This window comes from Geotrypetes seraphini, chromosome 15 (assembly GCF_902459505.1).
Source record: "Geotrypetes seraphini chromosome 15, aGeoSer1.1, whole genome shotgun sequence".
Lineage (NCBI taxonomy): Eukaryota > Metazoa > Chordata > Amphibia > Gymnophiona > Dermophiidae > Geotrypetes > Geotrypetes seraphini.
This window is the reverse complement of record NC_047098.1, coordinates 28,897,629-28,913,421: the sequence shown is the minus strand read 5'-3', so window position 1 is coordinate 28,913,421 and position 15,793 is coordinate 28,897,629. Positions and strand designations below refer to the sequence as shown.

At 44.1% G+C, this 15,793-nt stretch overlaps 1 protein-coding gene across 1 annotated transcript in view; it reads left to right on the top strand.

Annotated features, from left to right (window-relative positions):
• Positions 1-13,592, top strand: part of PITPNA (phosphatidylinositol transfer protein alpha) — a 56,697-nt gene extending 43,105 nt beyond the window's left edge. Inside the window, exons 9-12 of the mRNA XM_033922510.1 lie at positions 25-135; positions 1,670-1,792; positions 1,935-1,999; positions 13,224-13,592. Coding sequence (XP_033778401.1) covers positions 25-135; positions 1,670-1,792; positions 1,935-1,982 — 282 coding nt within the window. The 3' untranslated portion in view covers positions 1,983-1,999; positions 13,224-13,592. The remainder of the gene's footprint in view (positions 1-24; positions 136-1,669; positions 1,793-1,934; positions 2,000-13,223) is intronic.
• The last annotated feature ends 2,201 nt before the right edge of the window (positions 13,593-15,793 follow it).

The window sequence follows — 15,793 nt, the reverse complement described above, 5'->3', positions numbered from 1 at the left end:
ATCTTCATGTATTTCTCCTTCCAGAAACAGCTGGGACAACAGAGTGACTGTCCTCACATGTGTGCTTATAAACTGGTAACCATCAAGTTCAAGTGGTGGGGCCTGCAAAATAAAGTGGAAAACTTCATCCACAAGGTGAGAGCTCATTACTGGAGAAGGTGTGTGTGCAGGTAGAACGAGCTGAAGTAGAAACCATTTTGAAAGGTAGTCTCTGTAGATTTGGACACTTGGCTCATTTTCTTAAGCCACTTTTCAAGCTCTGACTCTCAACTAATCACTGAATTGCAGATTTGGATAGGAAGCTGTATGAGACATGGCTAGTGTAACTATTTGTAGAAAGATTAAAAAAAAATAAAAATAAATAAAAAATAAAAATAAAATATATATATATATATATATACATAGGTAGTTCCAGAATATTAAAGGAAATAGCTGGGTTAAGATGACTCATTGCTAACAGAAATTGTTGTAACCAGGGCAAACAGTTCAATATTTTACACTTCAAACATTTGCACAATCTTGGGGGTTATTCTATAAATGGTGCAGAAACTTAGGCGCTGGAAAGCACCCAAAGTTAATTGAGAAACACAGTTTTAAATGGCAAAAAACAGTAAAAATAAAGCGCCTCCTGGCACCTAAATAAATGGTGCTGGAATCGTGCTTATATGGGTGCTTTAGGCCACCGAAAGCCAATGCTGGAAGTGGTGTTAAGCAGCATAAAGCACCTTTTGTAGGTGCGATTCACGCAAAGATAGGTGCTGGAAATGTAGGCCCAGAAACGTTACCTACATTTCTGGCACCTATCTTTGCCAGGGGATCCTGAAAATAGTGCACAGCTTACCATCAGCTGAATGTGGCAGGACTTCCCCGAAACCGCAGCTTCAGGGAGTCCTGCTGACTTCTCTGATCGTGGATTCCCCTGCTGTGATCAGCTGAACCAGCAAGGAGATCCCCCATTTTCTCTCTTCTTCCCTCCCACACACTGACCCCCCATAGCCCCTCTCGAAAGAGAGCCCCTTCCCCGCTGCGCCTGACATCCTACACACACCCCAACACCCCTTCACACACCCAACGCTCCCCTCCTGACATCCCTCCACACGCACACCCCTACCTTTATATGAAACATCGGCAGGAGGGATGCCCACTCCCTCCTACTGATAGGGCCGCCTCTTCAAAATGATGACCCTTTCCTCTCCCAGTGCATCTTGGGATGCACTGGGAGAGGCCTAAGGCCCTAAGCCAATCAGGGAGCCAAGATGCACTAGGAGGGGCCTAAGGCCCTAAGCCAATTTCATCCGAAGATGCACTGAGAGGAGGAAGGGCCACCATTCCCAAGTTTACCTTTTCCCTAAGTCTGAATGCCAGCAGGTAAGATATTCCAGTGGAGTTTTTCTTCCCTTTAGCAGATCCTCACTCAGCACCTCTTCAGGACCTGCTTTGTGTTACACAAATTATAGCTGGCTGAGAATGGATAAAAAGTTGCATTTTGTATTTTTTTAAATGTTTCCTTGCCTATTGCTCAGCTCCTCTGCATTGCAAATTGATACAAATTAACAAGGACCATATGAAGAGAATGTAGCCTGCTGCATTTTACTTTGAGTCAGGTTTTTAAACATCATCATGTTATTTCCAAGACATTTCTTTATTTGGGGTCATTACTGTTTTGCAGCAAGAGAAGCGTCTATTCACAAATTTCCATCGGCAGCTCTTCTGCTGGCTGGACAAGTGGGTGGAGCTGACAATGGAAGACATTCGCAGGATGGAAGATGAGACCAAGAAAGAGCTAGATGAGGTGGGTTGGGATGTGTGGGAGGCCAGACCATGTCGGATATTGGGAAAGCAAGAGCTGAGTGTCCACAAGGAGGGTCCGTGGGTGGGAAGTTTTGTTTCTGAAATACTTGAGCAGCTGAATTTTGTTTTGTTTTCATCTTCAGATGAGAGAGAAGGACCCAGTAAAAGGAATGGTGGCGGCAGATGACTAGTAACATTTCCTTGCATTGTAAGTTCCTGCAAAATTGTTTATGCCAATATTGTTGGAGAAGGTTAAAAGTGTCTGGGTGTTCCGTTTCTTTAATGAGAGCAGCAGTACTGTCACTGTTGACAGTAATGCTGCCTATGGATTTCATGTTAGTGCTACAGCACCAGTTTTAAGAAGGAACATTCTATAGCATCTAAGAATTCTTTGAGGGCAGGTAGTACAAAATGTATGAAGACTTCAGAGTTGTTTTGAAAAAGAACTACAGAATCTTAATATTCGCGGGGGTTAGGGGCAGAGCCGGTCCGCAAATATTGAAAATTCACGGATAATTTTTAGGGCTGGCTCTGACCCACCCCCGCCTCCCTCCTGTGTCCTGGACCTTCCCCAGATCTTACCTGGTGGTCTAGCGGCGATGTGGGGCAGGTTCAATAGTCCTACGCTCCTGCCCCATGCAGAGCCGTCGTCAAAATGGCTGCCGCGAGTTCCCGTTGTAGTCTCGAGTCTGGGGTAATGTTCAGGTTTTAGAAAGAAGAGTGTTTTTAATATTTGTCGGAATCTTGTTATAGAACGTTTCCATCCTGATGTCAGTCGGGAGGTTGTTCCAGGTCTTGGTACCAAGATATGTGAAAAGCAAGTGAAATACACGTTTGTATTTAACCCCTTTGGGAGACAGGAGTAGCAGTTGAAGTGATTTCAGTTTTCTGGATGAGAAATAAGTTTATGAGCGATTCAGCAGTTTTTGCATATAGTATTTGAAACATTATGCATGATAACAGATAGGACAGACCCAGCTGTTTTACAAATACCATATGACAGCAGTCAAGTTATTCAAAGTACAGAATGAATTAATCATTATTCTTGACAACAAAATAGCCTCAGAGGGTTCTTCTGTATATCCTGTAATTAATAATAAAAGCAGACCAGGCATACTGTGGGTGGATTGTAAGAGAAGCCAGGGGAATAATCATAGGCCTGTAGAAACCAGCAATACTAAATGCCATTTTGCGTCTAAATTCGTTAAAAGGAAGCCACTATGTACATATCAACAGAATAGAATACTGGAAAGAGCTAAACTTTACTCTTGAGTAGATAGAGATTATTATTTTATGACTATATGTGTTTAAATTTCTGGCTAGGTTTTTAATTATAAATCAATTTATGTGTGGGTTTTTTAAATAGAGGCAATACCGTACATATGTCTGACTAAATAAAATAAAGGTTGAACACACCCCAGATGCCATTCATTATAGGGCTCTTAATAAACACGATGAAGCCCTTGCAAAATTCATTCCTTATAGAGAACTTCATGGGAAAGGGGGCAGTGGGAATCTGTCAGTGCCTGCAGGAATCCCTTCCAAACTCGCGGGGATGAGAGTGGTTAGTTCGGGGCCCCTACAAGTGTACTAATTTCCTCCATGTCCAACTGTACTTGCTCTCTTTAAGGCCTGCCAGCTGTTGGCGGCTAACCTCGAAGCCTTCCCTCTGACGCTCTTTGCATCAGGAAGCCCTCCCTCTGGCACATTTTGCAAAACATGTCAGAGAACATGTCAGAGGGAGGGCTTCCAGTTTAGCCACTGGCAGCATGTAGGAAGGAAGCATGCCAGCGGCCTGAAGAAAATGAGCACGGCTGGACATAGAGGAAGGTAATACACCCGCAGGAGCCATTTGGGAAGAGGGGGAAAAAGATGCTGCTTGGGCTGGGGTGTGTGGGAAGCATAGGCATTGGCACATGGGGCTATGGCTCCCATAAAAATTAGCGATTGGTGGTCAGAAGAGCCAGTTATGGTGCTCCCAACCCCCCCACCCCCACTTAACTCCTCCCCAGCTGCTGTAATTTTAAATCTTTGGGCAGCTGGCAGCAGCATCAAGGTGAGCCTGCTACAATTAGCCTGCCCTGGAAGCCTTCATTCTGCAGTGTCCCACCTACACAGGAACAAGAAGTAGCTGCAGAATTAAGATTTCTGGGACAGGCTCATCTCATTGCCTGCCAGCTGCCTGAAGATTTAAAAATACAGCAGCCGGGGAGGAGGTGGTAGGTGGAGGAATTGGGAGCTGGAGAGAGAGGTTGTGCCTTAGAATCTCACTTTAGTGGAGGGAAGGGGGAGCTGGGAAGGGAGGGAAGAATATATGCTGCACAGTCTGGATAGGCAGGGAAGGACAGATACTGCACAGACTGGGGGGTTGGGAAGGCAGGGAAAGAGATGCCGCATGGGCTGGGGGGGGGGTTAGGAAGGCAGGGAAGGACAGATGCTGCACGGGTTGGGTTAGGAAGGGAGGAAAAGAAAAGGAGAATGATTGGGCACAGGTGTATTGAGTGGGAGGGAAAGAGAGATGATATACATGGAGAAAGGAAGAAAGATGGAGAGTTGTTGGATGATAGTGGTAGAGAGGGAGGGAGAAATATTGGATGTTGTGGAGAGGGAAGGGTGAGACAGATGGAAAGGGATGCAAGAGGGAGGAATATTGAACATGGTGGTGGAGGGAAGGGAGGAAGAGATACAGCATGATGTTGGGCATGGGGCTGGTAGGGAGGGGGAAAAGATGCTGTACAGGATATGAGAGGGAGATATGTGAACTTTGCAGTAGAATGGGTGGGAGAAATATGCCCTGGATCCTCTCTCTCTCCCCTTCCCTACTTTGCAGCAAGGGAGGGAATGAAAGAGATAATGAACAGTAAGAGAGATAGAGGGAGACATGTTGCACATGGGGATGGAGAGAGAGGAATAAATGCAGACAACAGGAAAGCAGAAAAAAAAGAGATGCTATCACCAACTTAATGGAAAAATAAATCTCCAGACAACAAAGGTAAAAAAAGGAATTTATTGAATGAAATATGTTAGCTTTCAACAATCACAAAAATATATTTCTGGTTTTATTTCTCCAGTGCTGAAATACTTGCTATCCCTCCCCAAGCACCATCAGCTGAGGGCCTCATCCAAAGGTGCCAAGAACTCCCTTCTACCAAGCGTAGCAGTTGCTGGCAGCATCCTTGAGCCACTGAGGTACCAGCATCTGTGGCATAGGGGTGCTGCTGCTGCCTGCCAAGCTTGGTAAAAGGGATTTTTGGCCACCTTCAGAGGAAGTCTTCAGCTGACATAGCTTGAGGATCTTCATCAGTTGGACTATTTTATATTTACATTAGATGCTCTGGCAGAGACCCATTTACAAAGTATGTATTCTTCCCAATTATTATTTCCAAATGAATAGTCTTTGATTATTTGTAAATAGGTCTCTAACAGAGCCTCTAATTCAGCAGCATAATTAATGCTAGGTTTTACTAAATGGCACTAGAGGTTTTTAGTGTGGGCAGTTGAGGTAAATACTCTAACACTTATAGGAATTCCATGAGCATCAGAGCTTTTACCTTGCCAACCCACCCTAAAAACCTTTAGCACCAATTAGTAAAAGGAGTCCTAAATGAAATAACTACTTCTGAAGTTTATGGGGATGGAAGAGATTACTTACAGGGATGGTATTCGATTCCAGTGGGGATGGGTTTGATTTCTGTCCCTTTGCAACTCTCTAATTCCTTAGTCTTCAGGGAGTTTCTCAGATTGGCAAGATGCTAGAGACTGTAGAAAGCCTATATGATACTACTACATACTCGTAAGAGGAATCTGTAACAAAAATCACATGACACTAGATCAGGAAAAAGAGAGCTAGATATTCTAAAAGGCACAGATGCATTACAATGCTCTCATATTCACTAATATATATTATTTAGTCAATTTTATGCAGTTAGACTTATTTACTAATAAAGGGGCCCTGACTTATTTACTAATAAAGGGGCCCTTTTACTAAGCTGCATTAGACACAAATGTGGCTTAATGCAGGACGCATTAAAGAATTCCACTTTAATTTTGCCATCTACCGTATATGTGCTAAGAATGTGGTTTGTATTTATTTTGGAGTGGGTGTGGAAGTGTTCACCAGCTAATGCACTGACATTACCCAGTGCTGGACTTTAACATGGGAGCCCTTGCCGCCTCCTCCGTTAATGTTTTTTTAAATGGCTATATGCTAATTGTAACATTAACAAAAGGCCAAAATGAAAACGATAGCCTTTTTTCTATTTTATGACTATGCTTATGTACATTATGTAGGACTATTGTAATTCCATCTAACCAAGAAAAATCTTCAAAGACTTTAGCGGATCCAGAACACTACGGCTAGGTTGATCTTTGCAAAAAGCAAATTTGATCATATTTCCCCGCTTCTGTCAAAACTTCACTGGCTTCCAGTGATTTCTAGGATTCACTTTAAATGTACCTGCCTAATTTTCAAGATCCTACATGACATTCTTCCTCCCCTAATCCCACTTTCCTGGAATTCTTCGAGACCTGACACTACCAGATCCGCTCACATACTCAAACTATCTTTCCCCTCATTAAAAGGTGTCGTGTATGCAAGTAATTTAGGGAAATCCCTTTTCTTCTAATTCACTGAGCTTTAGAATAACCTCCCTGCCCCGCTGCGGAACCTAGGCTCATTCCAATTGTTCAGAAAGCATCTGAAAACCTAGCTTTTCTCCAAAATGTAAAGCTATCTATTTAAAATGTAAAGCTAGCTATCCTTTTCATAACCTCTAATTTCTTATTATGTCCTTCCCTCATTTATTGAATTATCTGTAAACCGTGTTGAGCTCTATCTTTATGGAGATGATGCGATATACAAACTTAAGGTTTAGTTTAGATGGTTATGGTTAAAATTTACAGTATTTATTCCTGCAGGTTTAGTCTGTGCACCTTCCATTTTTGCTCCAATTATAAAAAAAATTATATCTCAATCATCCCTCAACCCATGTTCAAATTGGTTTCTCATCCAAACTGTACATTTTAAATCCAAAAAATTACTTCCATGAGTCAAGATTTGTACTTTATCATTCTGATCTTAACTTATCTTGGAAATTTTATTGATATATACTATATTTTATTGCATGGGCAGATAATACGATAAACAATAAAAGTTGAAGTTCTTTGAGGCTATGCGGATTACTTTTTAGTGACTGTTTTTGCTTTAGCCCTTTTGAACTGTCATCTCCTGAGAAAGGCATACGTGCCGAAACATGGCTGTGTCGAGAAGGATAGAATGCCTGTCACATGCAAAAAAATACCTTAATATTGATTTACGGTGTATACCTTATTATTGGGTTTTATTATATATAGTTATTAAATTGAATCCTAGTCCATATATCTGTTCCACTTCTTTTATTTTTATTGTTTATCCCATGGAACACTCTTTTGCTCCTTGGTGTGTTACCATTTGCTCCAAACCAATACTAGACTTGGGAACAGCTGGTCTTAAGTTTTTTCTTCTTTTAAAGGCAAACATCACTTTCAGATCTTCACACTGTGGATGAATTGACAACATTTTCCAGCATTTTGTACTAACTAGTTTAATTTTCTTCATTGCCAATGAGGAATATTGTATCGTCGGCACCATTCTACCGAGCACTCTATGTTAGGCTTAACAACCTCAATACAATATTTCCTAGATCAACATAAATCTGTTATTCTGATCTCACTAGATCTTGCAGCCACCTTTGAGACTATTGATCATCATCTTCTGCTCAAAAAACTAGCCTCAATCAGCATTGCCGAGCAAGTCTTGGATTGGTTTAATTCCTACTTCACTGATCGTTCTTCCACGGTTATTTTTAATAACACCTTTTCAAACACCTACCCAAATAACTCTGGAATTCCTCAAGGCTCCATACTTTCTCTGTTGTTGTTCAATATCTACATGGCCCCTTTATTAACATTGTATCAATCGATTGGTTTTACAGCATATGCGTATGCAGATGACTTCCAAATCATACATCCTGTTGATCCATCTAATAGCAATGACCTCTCTGCTATAAATTTGAAACTTGACCGCATTAATGATTGGTTAAAAACAAATATGTTATCTCTTAGTATTCCTAAAACCAACAGTCTCTTTTTTCCGTGGAAAGATAATATTCAAATTACATCTCCAATATGTACAGTGTATTAATAACATTCCAATCAAATCTGTCAATATGTTTAAAATCTTAGGTGTACCGTATTTTCGCGGATATAACGCGCGCGTTATACGTGATTTTACGTACCGCGCATACCCCTCGCGCGTTATATGCCTGAGCGCGGTATACAAAAGTTTTTAAACATAGTTCCCACCCCGCCCGACGCCCGATTCACCCCCCCAGCAGGACCGCTCGCACCCCCACCCCGAACGACCGCTCGCACGCGCTCCCACATCCACGATCGGAGCAAGAGGGAGCCCAAGCCCTCTTGCCCGGCCGACTCCCCGACGTCCGATACACCCCCCCCCCCCCCGGCAGGACCACTCGCACCCTCACCCCGAAGGACCGCCGACTCCCCAACAATATCGGGCCAGGAGGGAGCCCAAACCCTCCTGGCCACGGCGACCCCCTAACCCCACCCCGCACTACATTACGGGCAGGAGGGATCCCAGGCCCTCCTGCCCTCGACGCAAACCCCCCCCCCCCCACGACCGCCCCCCCCCCAAGAACCTCCGCCCGTCCCCCAGCCGACCCGCGACCCCCCTGGCCGACCCCCACGACACCCCCACCCGCCTTCCCCGTACTTTGTGTAGTTGGGCCAGAAGGGGGCCCAAACCCTCCTGGCCACGGCGACCCCCTACCCCCACCCCGCACTACATTCCGGGCAGGAGGGATCCCAGGCCCTCCTGCCCTCGACGCAAACCCCCCTCCCTCCAACGACCGCCCCCCCCCCAAGAACCTCCGATCGACCCGCGACCCCCCTGGCCGACCCCCCCACCCCCCTTCCCCGTACCTTTGGAAGTTGGCCGGACAGACGGGAGCCAAACCCGCCTGTCCGGCAGGCAGCCAACGAAGGAATGAGGCCGGATTGGCCCATCCGTCCTAAAGCTCCGCCTACTGGTGGGGCCTAAGGCGCGTGGGCCAATCAGAATAGGCCCTGGAGCCTTAGGTCCCACCTGGGGGCGCGGCCTGAGGCACATGGGCCAAACCCGACCATGTGTCTCAGGCCGCGCCCCCAGGTGGGACCTAAGGCTCCAGGGCCTATTCTGATTGGCCCACGCGCCTTAGGCCCCACCAGTAGGCGGAGCTTTAGGACGGATGGGCCAATCCGGCCTCATTCCTTCGTTGGCTGCCTGCCGGACAGGCGGGTTTGGCTCCCGTCTGTCCGGCCAACTTCCAAAGGTACGGGGAAGGGGGGTGGGGGGGTCGGCCAGGGGGGTCGCGGGTCGGTCGGAGGTTCTTGGGGGGGGGCGGCCGTTGGAGGGAGGGGGGTTTGCGTCGAGGGCAGGAGGGCCTGGGATCCCTCCTGCCCGTAATGTAGTGCGGGGTGGGGTTAGGGGGTCGCCGTGGCCAGGAGGGTTTGGGCTCCCTTCTGGCCCAACTACACAAAGTACGGGGAAGGCGGGTGGGGGTGTCGTGGGGGTCGGCCAGGGGGGTCGCGGGTCGGCTGGGGGACGGGCGGAGGTTCTTGGGGGGGGGCGGTCGTTGGGGGGAGGGGGTTTGCGTCGAGGGCAGGAGGGCCTGGGATCCCTCCTGCCCGTAATGTAGTGCGGGGTGGGGTTAGGGGGTCGCCGTGGCCAGGAGGATTTTGGGCTCCCTCCTGGCCCAATATTGTCGGGGAGTCGGCGGTCCTTCGGGGTGGGGGTGCGAGTGGTCCTGCCGAGGGGGGAGAAGAATCGGACGTCGAGGGGGGGCATCAGGCTTTCAGGATGGGGACAGGACTTCAAGGGGGGACAGGCAGATCTTCAAGGGGGACAGGCAGACCTTCAAGGGGGACAGGACTTCAAGGGGGGACAGGCAGATCTTCAAGGGGGGACAGGCAGACCTTCAAGGGGGGACAGGACTTCAAGGGGGACAGGCACGGAGAGGCGGGGCAGTGCACCGAAAGTCAGGGCGGGTGAACGGTGAGTCGGGGCAACCAGAGGAGAGTCGGGGCAGTGCACCGAAAGTCAGGGTGAGTCGGGGCAACCAGATGAGAGTCGGGGAGGGCGAAAGGAGAGTCGGGGTGGCCAGAGGAGAGTCGGGGAGAGCGAAAGGAGAGTCGGGGTGGCCAGAGGAGAGTCGGGGAGAGCGAAAGGAGAGTCGGGGTGGCCAGAGGAGAGTCGGGCAGCATGCGCGTTATATGCCTGAGCGCGGTATAGAAAAGTTTTTGTACATATCATCGTGATTTCTGCGCGCTATACCCCTGTGCGCGTTTTACAATGGTGCGCGTTATATCCGCGAAAATACGGTAATTATAGACAACCGACTCAACTTTCATTCACAAATAGGTACTGTGGTAAGAAGCTGCTTTTACAGACTTAAAATGATCAGATCTCTGGTGAAAATCCTGGAACCATCATCAATATTTTAATTCATTCACTTATCATCTCGAAAATAGATTAGTGTAACTCCTTATATAAGGGAATCTGACAGAAAGACATTATGCACCTACAGTTAATACAAAATGCTGCCATCAAAGTGATTACAAAACTTTGGAAAATACAAACACGTTACCCCTCTTTTAAAAAAAGCCCACTGGCTTCCAGTCCAATACAGGATAACCTATAAGATTGCCCTTTTAATATTCAAAACCCTCAAAACTAAAGAACCAGCTTTCCTTGATAAAAATCTTATACCTTATGATTCTAATAGATCCTTAAGATCCTCTGGACATCTGCTCTGGGTTCCTTCTTTAAAAATAATAAATACCCTTAGAACAACAATATTCTGTTACTACACCCACACTCTGGAATGCATTATCTACTTATCTTCGGGCAGAGCAAAATTTAGACAGATTTAAAGGATCTTGAAGAAGCTTCCTGTTCATAGAAACATAGAGTATGACGGCAGTAGAGGGCTGGCAACTCTACAAGTCTGCCCACTCAAGAACTCTCCCTCCCTGGAGTACCCATCTCTTATGCATAACTCTGTAGCGCCCCCACCTGTTTGTCCTATCGACTTTTGAAGTCGAGCACGCTACTAGCCTCAACCACCTGGCGTGGAAGTTTATTCTATCGATCAATCACCCGTTCGGTGAAGAAGTATTTCCTGGTGTTACCATGAAATCTTCCCCCCTTAAGTTTTAGTAGATGCCCTCTTGTTGCCTTGGGACCTGTAAGAAAAAATATTTCTTCCTCCACTTCAATGCGACCCGTGATGTATTTGAATGTTTCTATCATGTCCCTCCTTTCTCTGAGCTCCTCAAGAGAATATAAGCGTATCTGTTCAGATGTTCTTCATATGGGATGTCTTTAAGTCCTGAGACCATCCTAGTGGCCATTCTCTGGATCAACTCCATTCTCTTCACATCCTTTTGATAATGTGGCCTCCAAAATTGGACACAGTACTCCAGGTGAGGTCTCATCATGGATCTGTATAACGGCAGTATGACTTCAGGCTTTCGGCTGATAAAGCTCCTTCTGATGCAACCCAGCATTTGTCTTGCCTTTGCTGAAGCTTTCTCCACCTGATTGGCAGCTTTCATATCTTTCCAGATGAGAACTCCCAAGTCCCTTTCTGCAGTGGTTCTTGCTAAGTTTTCACCGTTTAAGGTGTATGCTATGCATGGGTTTCCGCTCCCAAGGTGCATTACTTTACATTTTTTGGCATTAAAGTTTAGTTGCCAAGTACTGGACCATTGCTCCAACAAAAGCAGGTCCTTCTCCATAGTGCTGGGCCCAGTTACAGCATCAGGTTCTGTTGCTTTGCCCACATTGTTGAATAGTTTAGCATCATCAGCAAATAATGTAATTTTGCCTCGAAGGCCCTGAGTTAGATCCCTAATATTAGTCATTTTGTTTTCTCCCATATACATTCTCTTTCCTCTATTTATTGTATTTCTCCCCCCTTTCCTTTTTGTTCTTATTATATTTACTTTGTGTTTTGTTTGAGTAAATTTCATCTGTTTATTATTGTTGTTTTTAATTCTGTTCTTACCCCTATTTTATTGTTGTAAAAAGCGTGGAGGGGCATAATCAAAAGGAATGTCTAAGTCCGTTTTTGTCCAAGTTGCAAGTCGTCCAAAAAAACAGCTTAGGACATATTTTCGAAAAATACATCCAAATATTTTTTCATCCAAGTCGCTAAATCATCCATCTTTATACCACATTTTCATCCAAGTCAAAAACGCCTACAACAAGCCCTGTTGGACATGGGAAGGGGCTGCAAAGTGATGGACTGAACACCCAGACATGGCACCTAAATAATGGGGAACTTCACAAAAAGGGTGTCATGTCTTCATCTCACTACAGCTCCCTTATAGGTCATGGTGAGCCCCCCAAACCACTTCAGGAATCCCCTAGACCCACTTTTCTACCACTCCAATAGCCCTTATGGCTGCAGGAGCCACTTATATGCTAGTAAAAAAGGGTTCTGGGGGTGTATACAGGAGTGCACGTTTCAATATCAATGCAGTGATTACAGGGGCTTATGGGCATGGGTCCTCCTCTCCATGGGTCCCTAACCCACCCCCAAGATGGCTTAAGACGTCTCTGTGCAGCACAACTAGGCTTTTCTATGCCAGGCTTCCAGGTGATGATGTTCTGGATGCACAATTTTCAAGTTGTGATTAATATTTTTTTTTTTTTTTTTGGGGGGGGTCAGTGATCACTGGGGTAGTGTGTTTTTACCATTGCTAAAACCTCATGCAAAATAACCAAGCGATGTTAATGCATTAATCGCCTGGCTGTTTTGCATGGGGTTTTAGCTAATTTGCATGACTGGATCGGAAAACGGGTGATCAAGGGGAAAAACATGCGGTGGGCCGTTTTGTGCATCAGTTTTGTGCATAAGTTTAGCAACGATTGCTGATTTTAGTGCATTCTCTAGTATCTTGTCAGTTAATCAGTTAATGCATCAAAAATATAATGCTGTAATACTTTTTATTGTTTTTTCAAATATTTTTTCGTATGCTTTCTTAATACTCTATATCTACAACTTTTGTTAAGTGAAAGATCCTTTACAATGTGCTCATTGTAAAGAGTCATAAGAGTCTTTCACTTAACAAAGGTTGTGGATATAGAGTATTAAGAAAGCATAAGAAAAAATATTTTTAAAAAAACAGTAAAAACAATAAAAAGTATTATATTTTTGATGCATATAGTGTGAATGCTGTGCAGTAAATAAAGATTCCAAGCAAAATAAAGTTAATCAGTTAATAGCACAAGAGGTACATACAGTAAATTCTTTACTTCCATGTGGTTTTTCTATGAAATTAATTTTTTGATGTTTATTTCTTAATTTGTCTTTTCTTTTACATTCTAGTTGAGACTGAAGCTGAGGGGAGGCCCTGGGATTATAGTCACAAGACTGATGACCCACATCTGGATCAAGTCTTTTTCTTTATCAGCAGCTAATTTTAAAACTTCTGTAGTTAACTTCTAGATGTCCTTTAATATTGTGAGCAAACAAGTGATATTCATATGCACTAAGATTTTAATACTTCAGTTCCTCTGAGGTGGGTGATGTATAGATTGCTGTATTTTACCACTATTTCCTTCTAAAGATTTTTTTTTTTCCCATGTAGCCTTGTTCAATTTCACTGTAACATATTTGGAAAAAGTAGTGTCTTGTGATGTGAACATTTTTCTTGTGTTTACTTAAGCCTGGGATAAATTGTTATCTTTGTCCATATTCATCGGTCCAGCAGCCCAATCATTATTTTGTAAGGGCTCAGGATGCACAGGCGAAAAATTCTATTTCCTTAGAATAGTCTAATAGCATCTGACTTTTGTTTCTAAGTTACAAATCATTATTTAACTCCTTGTGAAGTCTAGGATTTTTCCTGCCTGTTATCCATGTTTGAGTCCAAGCTCCCTGACAGCACTCTCATACACCATCAAGGGCCAGTTTCTTCTTCACAGGTGCAACTCGTGGGATCCTCACAGGGCTGCACTTTATGCCTATCACAGACACAAATGATAGTAGCCAAGCTGTGCATAACCACAGTGCAACTGCTTGTGTATATGCAACCTGTGGCATTTTCACAGGGGCTTCTCCTCACACACACCTCCCTTTTGGCTCACCAGCAACACTGTTCCTTTTATTAAGTGTATGGTCCTATATATTATCTATATCCGTATCCAAACTCTTCACCCCCACCCAAATAAACACATGGTGGGGTATCTTTGCCGATACTCTTAGTTTCTTTGACTTTTTATTCCTCACATTTGAGGGAATGGCATCATTTTGATAAAAACATATACTGCTGTTCTTAGGCACCACCGCTGAAGATATACTACTGATCATTAGCTTGCCTGAGATGTAGAAATTCCCTGTACTATTGTTAACTGTAATGTTTATCTGAGACAGGCATATAGACACCCAGGGTGGCACAGAACTGCTCAGAACCATGAAATGTCTTATAGAAGAGAAATATCATAGTATGTATTATATTTGGTACCTGAACTTAGTCAATACCAAGAAACCCATGAGAAGCAGTTATTTTGTATCAGTAATAGATGTTGAATGACATCTTATTGAGTGAGTAAGAGGAAAACTACCTGTATTTTCTACATTCTACTTTACATCAACCATTAGCTGTGCAAGAAGTTATTCCTGCATTATTTGCCCTTAGAAGACTGTATACTTGAGCCCAATCCAGTGACTTGGTATTGGCGCTATGCCCTGCCAAGTGGCTGAATTTGATTCCCAGATCATCTCTTCTGTTCTCCAACCTAGGTAAACCTGGAGATGCTGCAAAAGCATTTACAGTCCTCTCCCCCCTCCATTTTGGAAAGCATCATTTTCATCATGCAATATGACATCTAGTAAATAGATTTAGGGGCCATGATTACAGATGTGTATAGCATTCAGCTGAGGACAGACACTGCAATGACTGGATTAAGTAAATTGGAAAGAGATTATGATAGGGGAAAATGTTCAGGTAGTTGTGAGTGAAGTCCCGTGGTGCCAGATCTCAGCCCTGGTTCTGACTGAGCTGGTAGCTCAAAGAGAGACTATGTAGAATGAGATACATATGATACTGTCAAGGACAACTGAGCAATATTACCTTTCACCTCTGTGAGGCTATGATTGAATCTGTGTTGGTAACCTTGATGTTTGTTCTCCATAGACTGCCATTAGTCTTTAGACTGCTGAAAGTAAAGGCGGAAGGCTTGGATGCAGTTCATTTATCCCTTGGCTTGCTGCTAATGGCTTGTTTCCTTTCTAATGTCTTTTAGAAAAGCTCCATTGAACAGTATAAGTAACTGTGGAGGAAATGGTGGCAGCCCAACAGAAATTTTATTGGGAGTTTAGCATACATCCAGGGAGGAGTAAAAGTAACTCCTTATTTCAACACTCCAATTTTTAGTGAAAGTAAACCCTGCTGTTAAAGAGCCTGAGATGAACTTGGCGATTTGATCTCTTATTTTATTATTAAGATGTGAGCGCAAGAATCAATAGTAGCTATGCTATTTTTCTCATAAACAGAACATGAAAATAAACCTTAGTGAATTTGGCCCTCAAATCTCTAAGGCACAGAGTCAGTGGGAATTACTAGATTGGCACCCTTCAACATTTATCTGTAAGTAATATGATTTGGGGTGGGTTGAAAAGTAAATAGAAAAACTGTATGCGCAAAAGTCTGATGCCCACTGAATATCAAATGTAATTTGTCAGAACTCAAAAACTAGATGTATTATCCTGAGGCTTAAACCAGATCTTCCAAGGGCACAAGACCTTTTCACTAATTCTGACCAGGTTAGGGACTCATGCATGGGGACTTTAGTACTGGATTGGACCAGCAGCAGAAACCCACTAGGGCTTCAGTAATGGATCTGACCAGGAGTAAAGACCCATGCATTAATATTTGCTCTTCATATTACTGTACT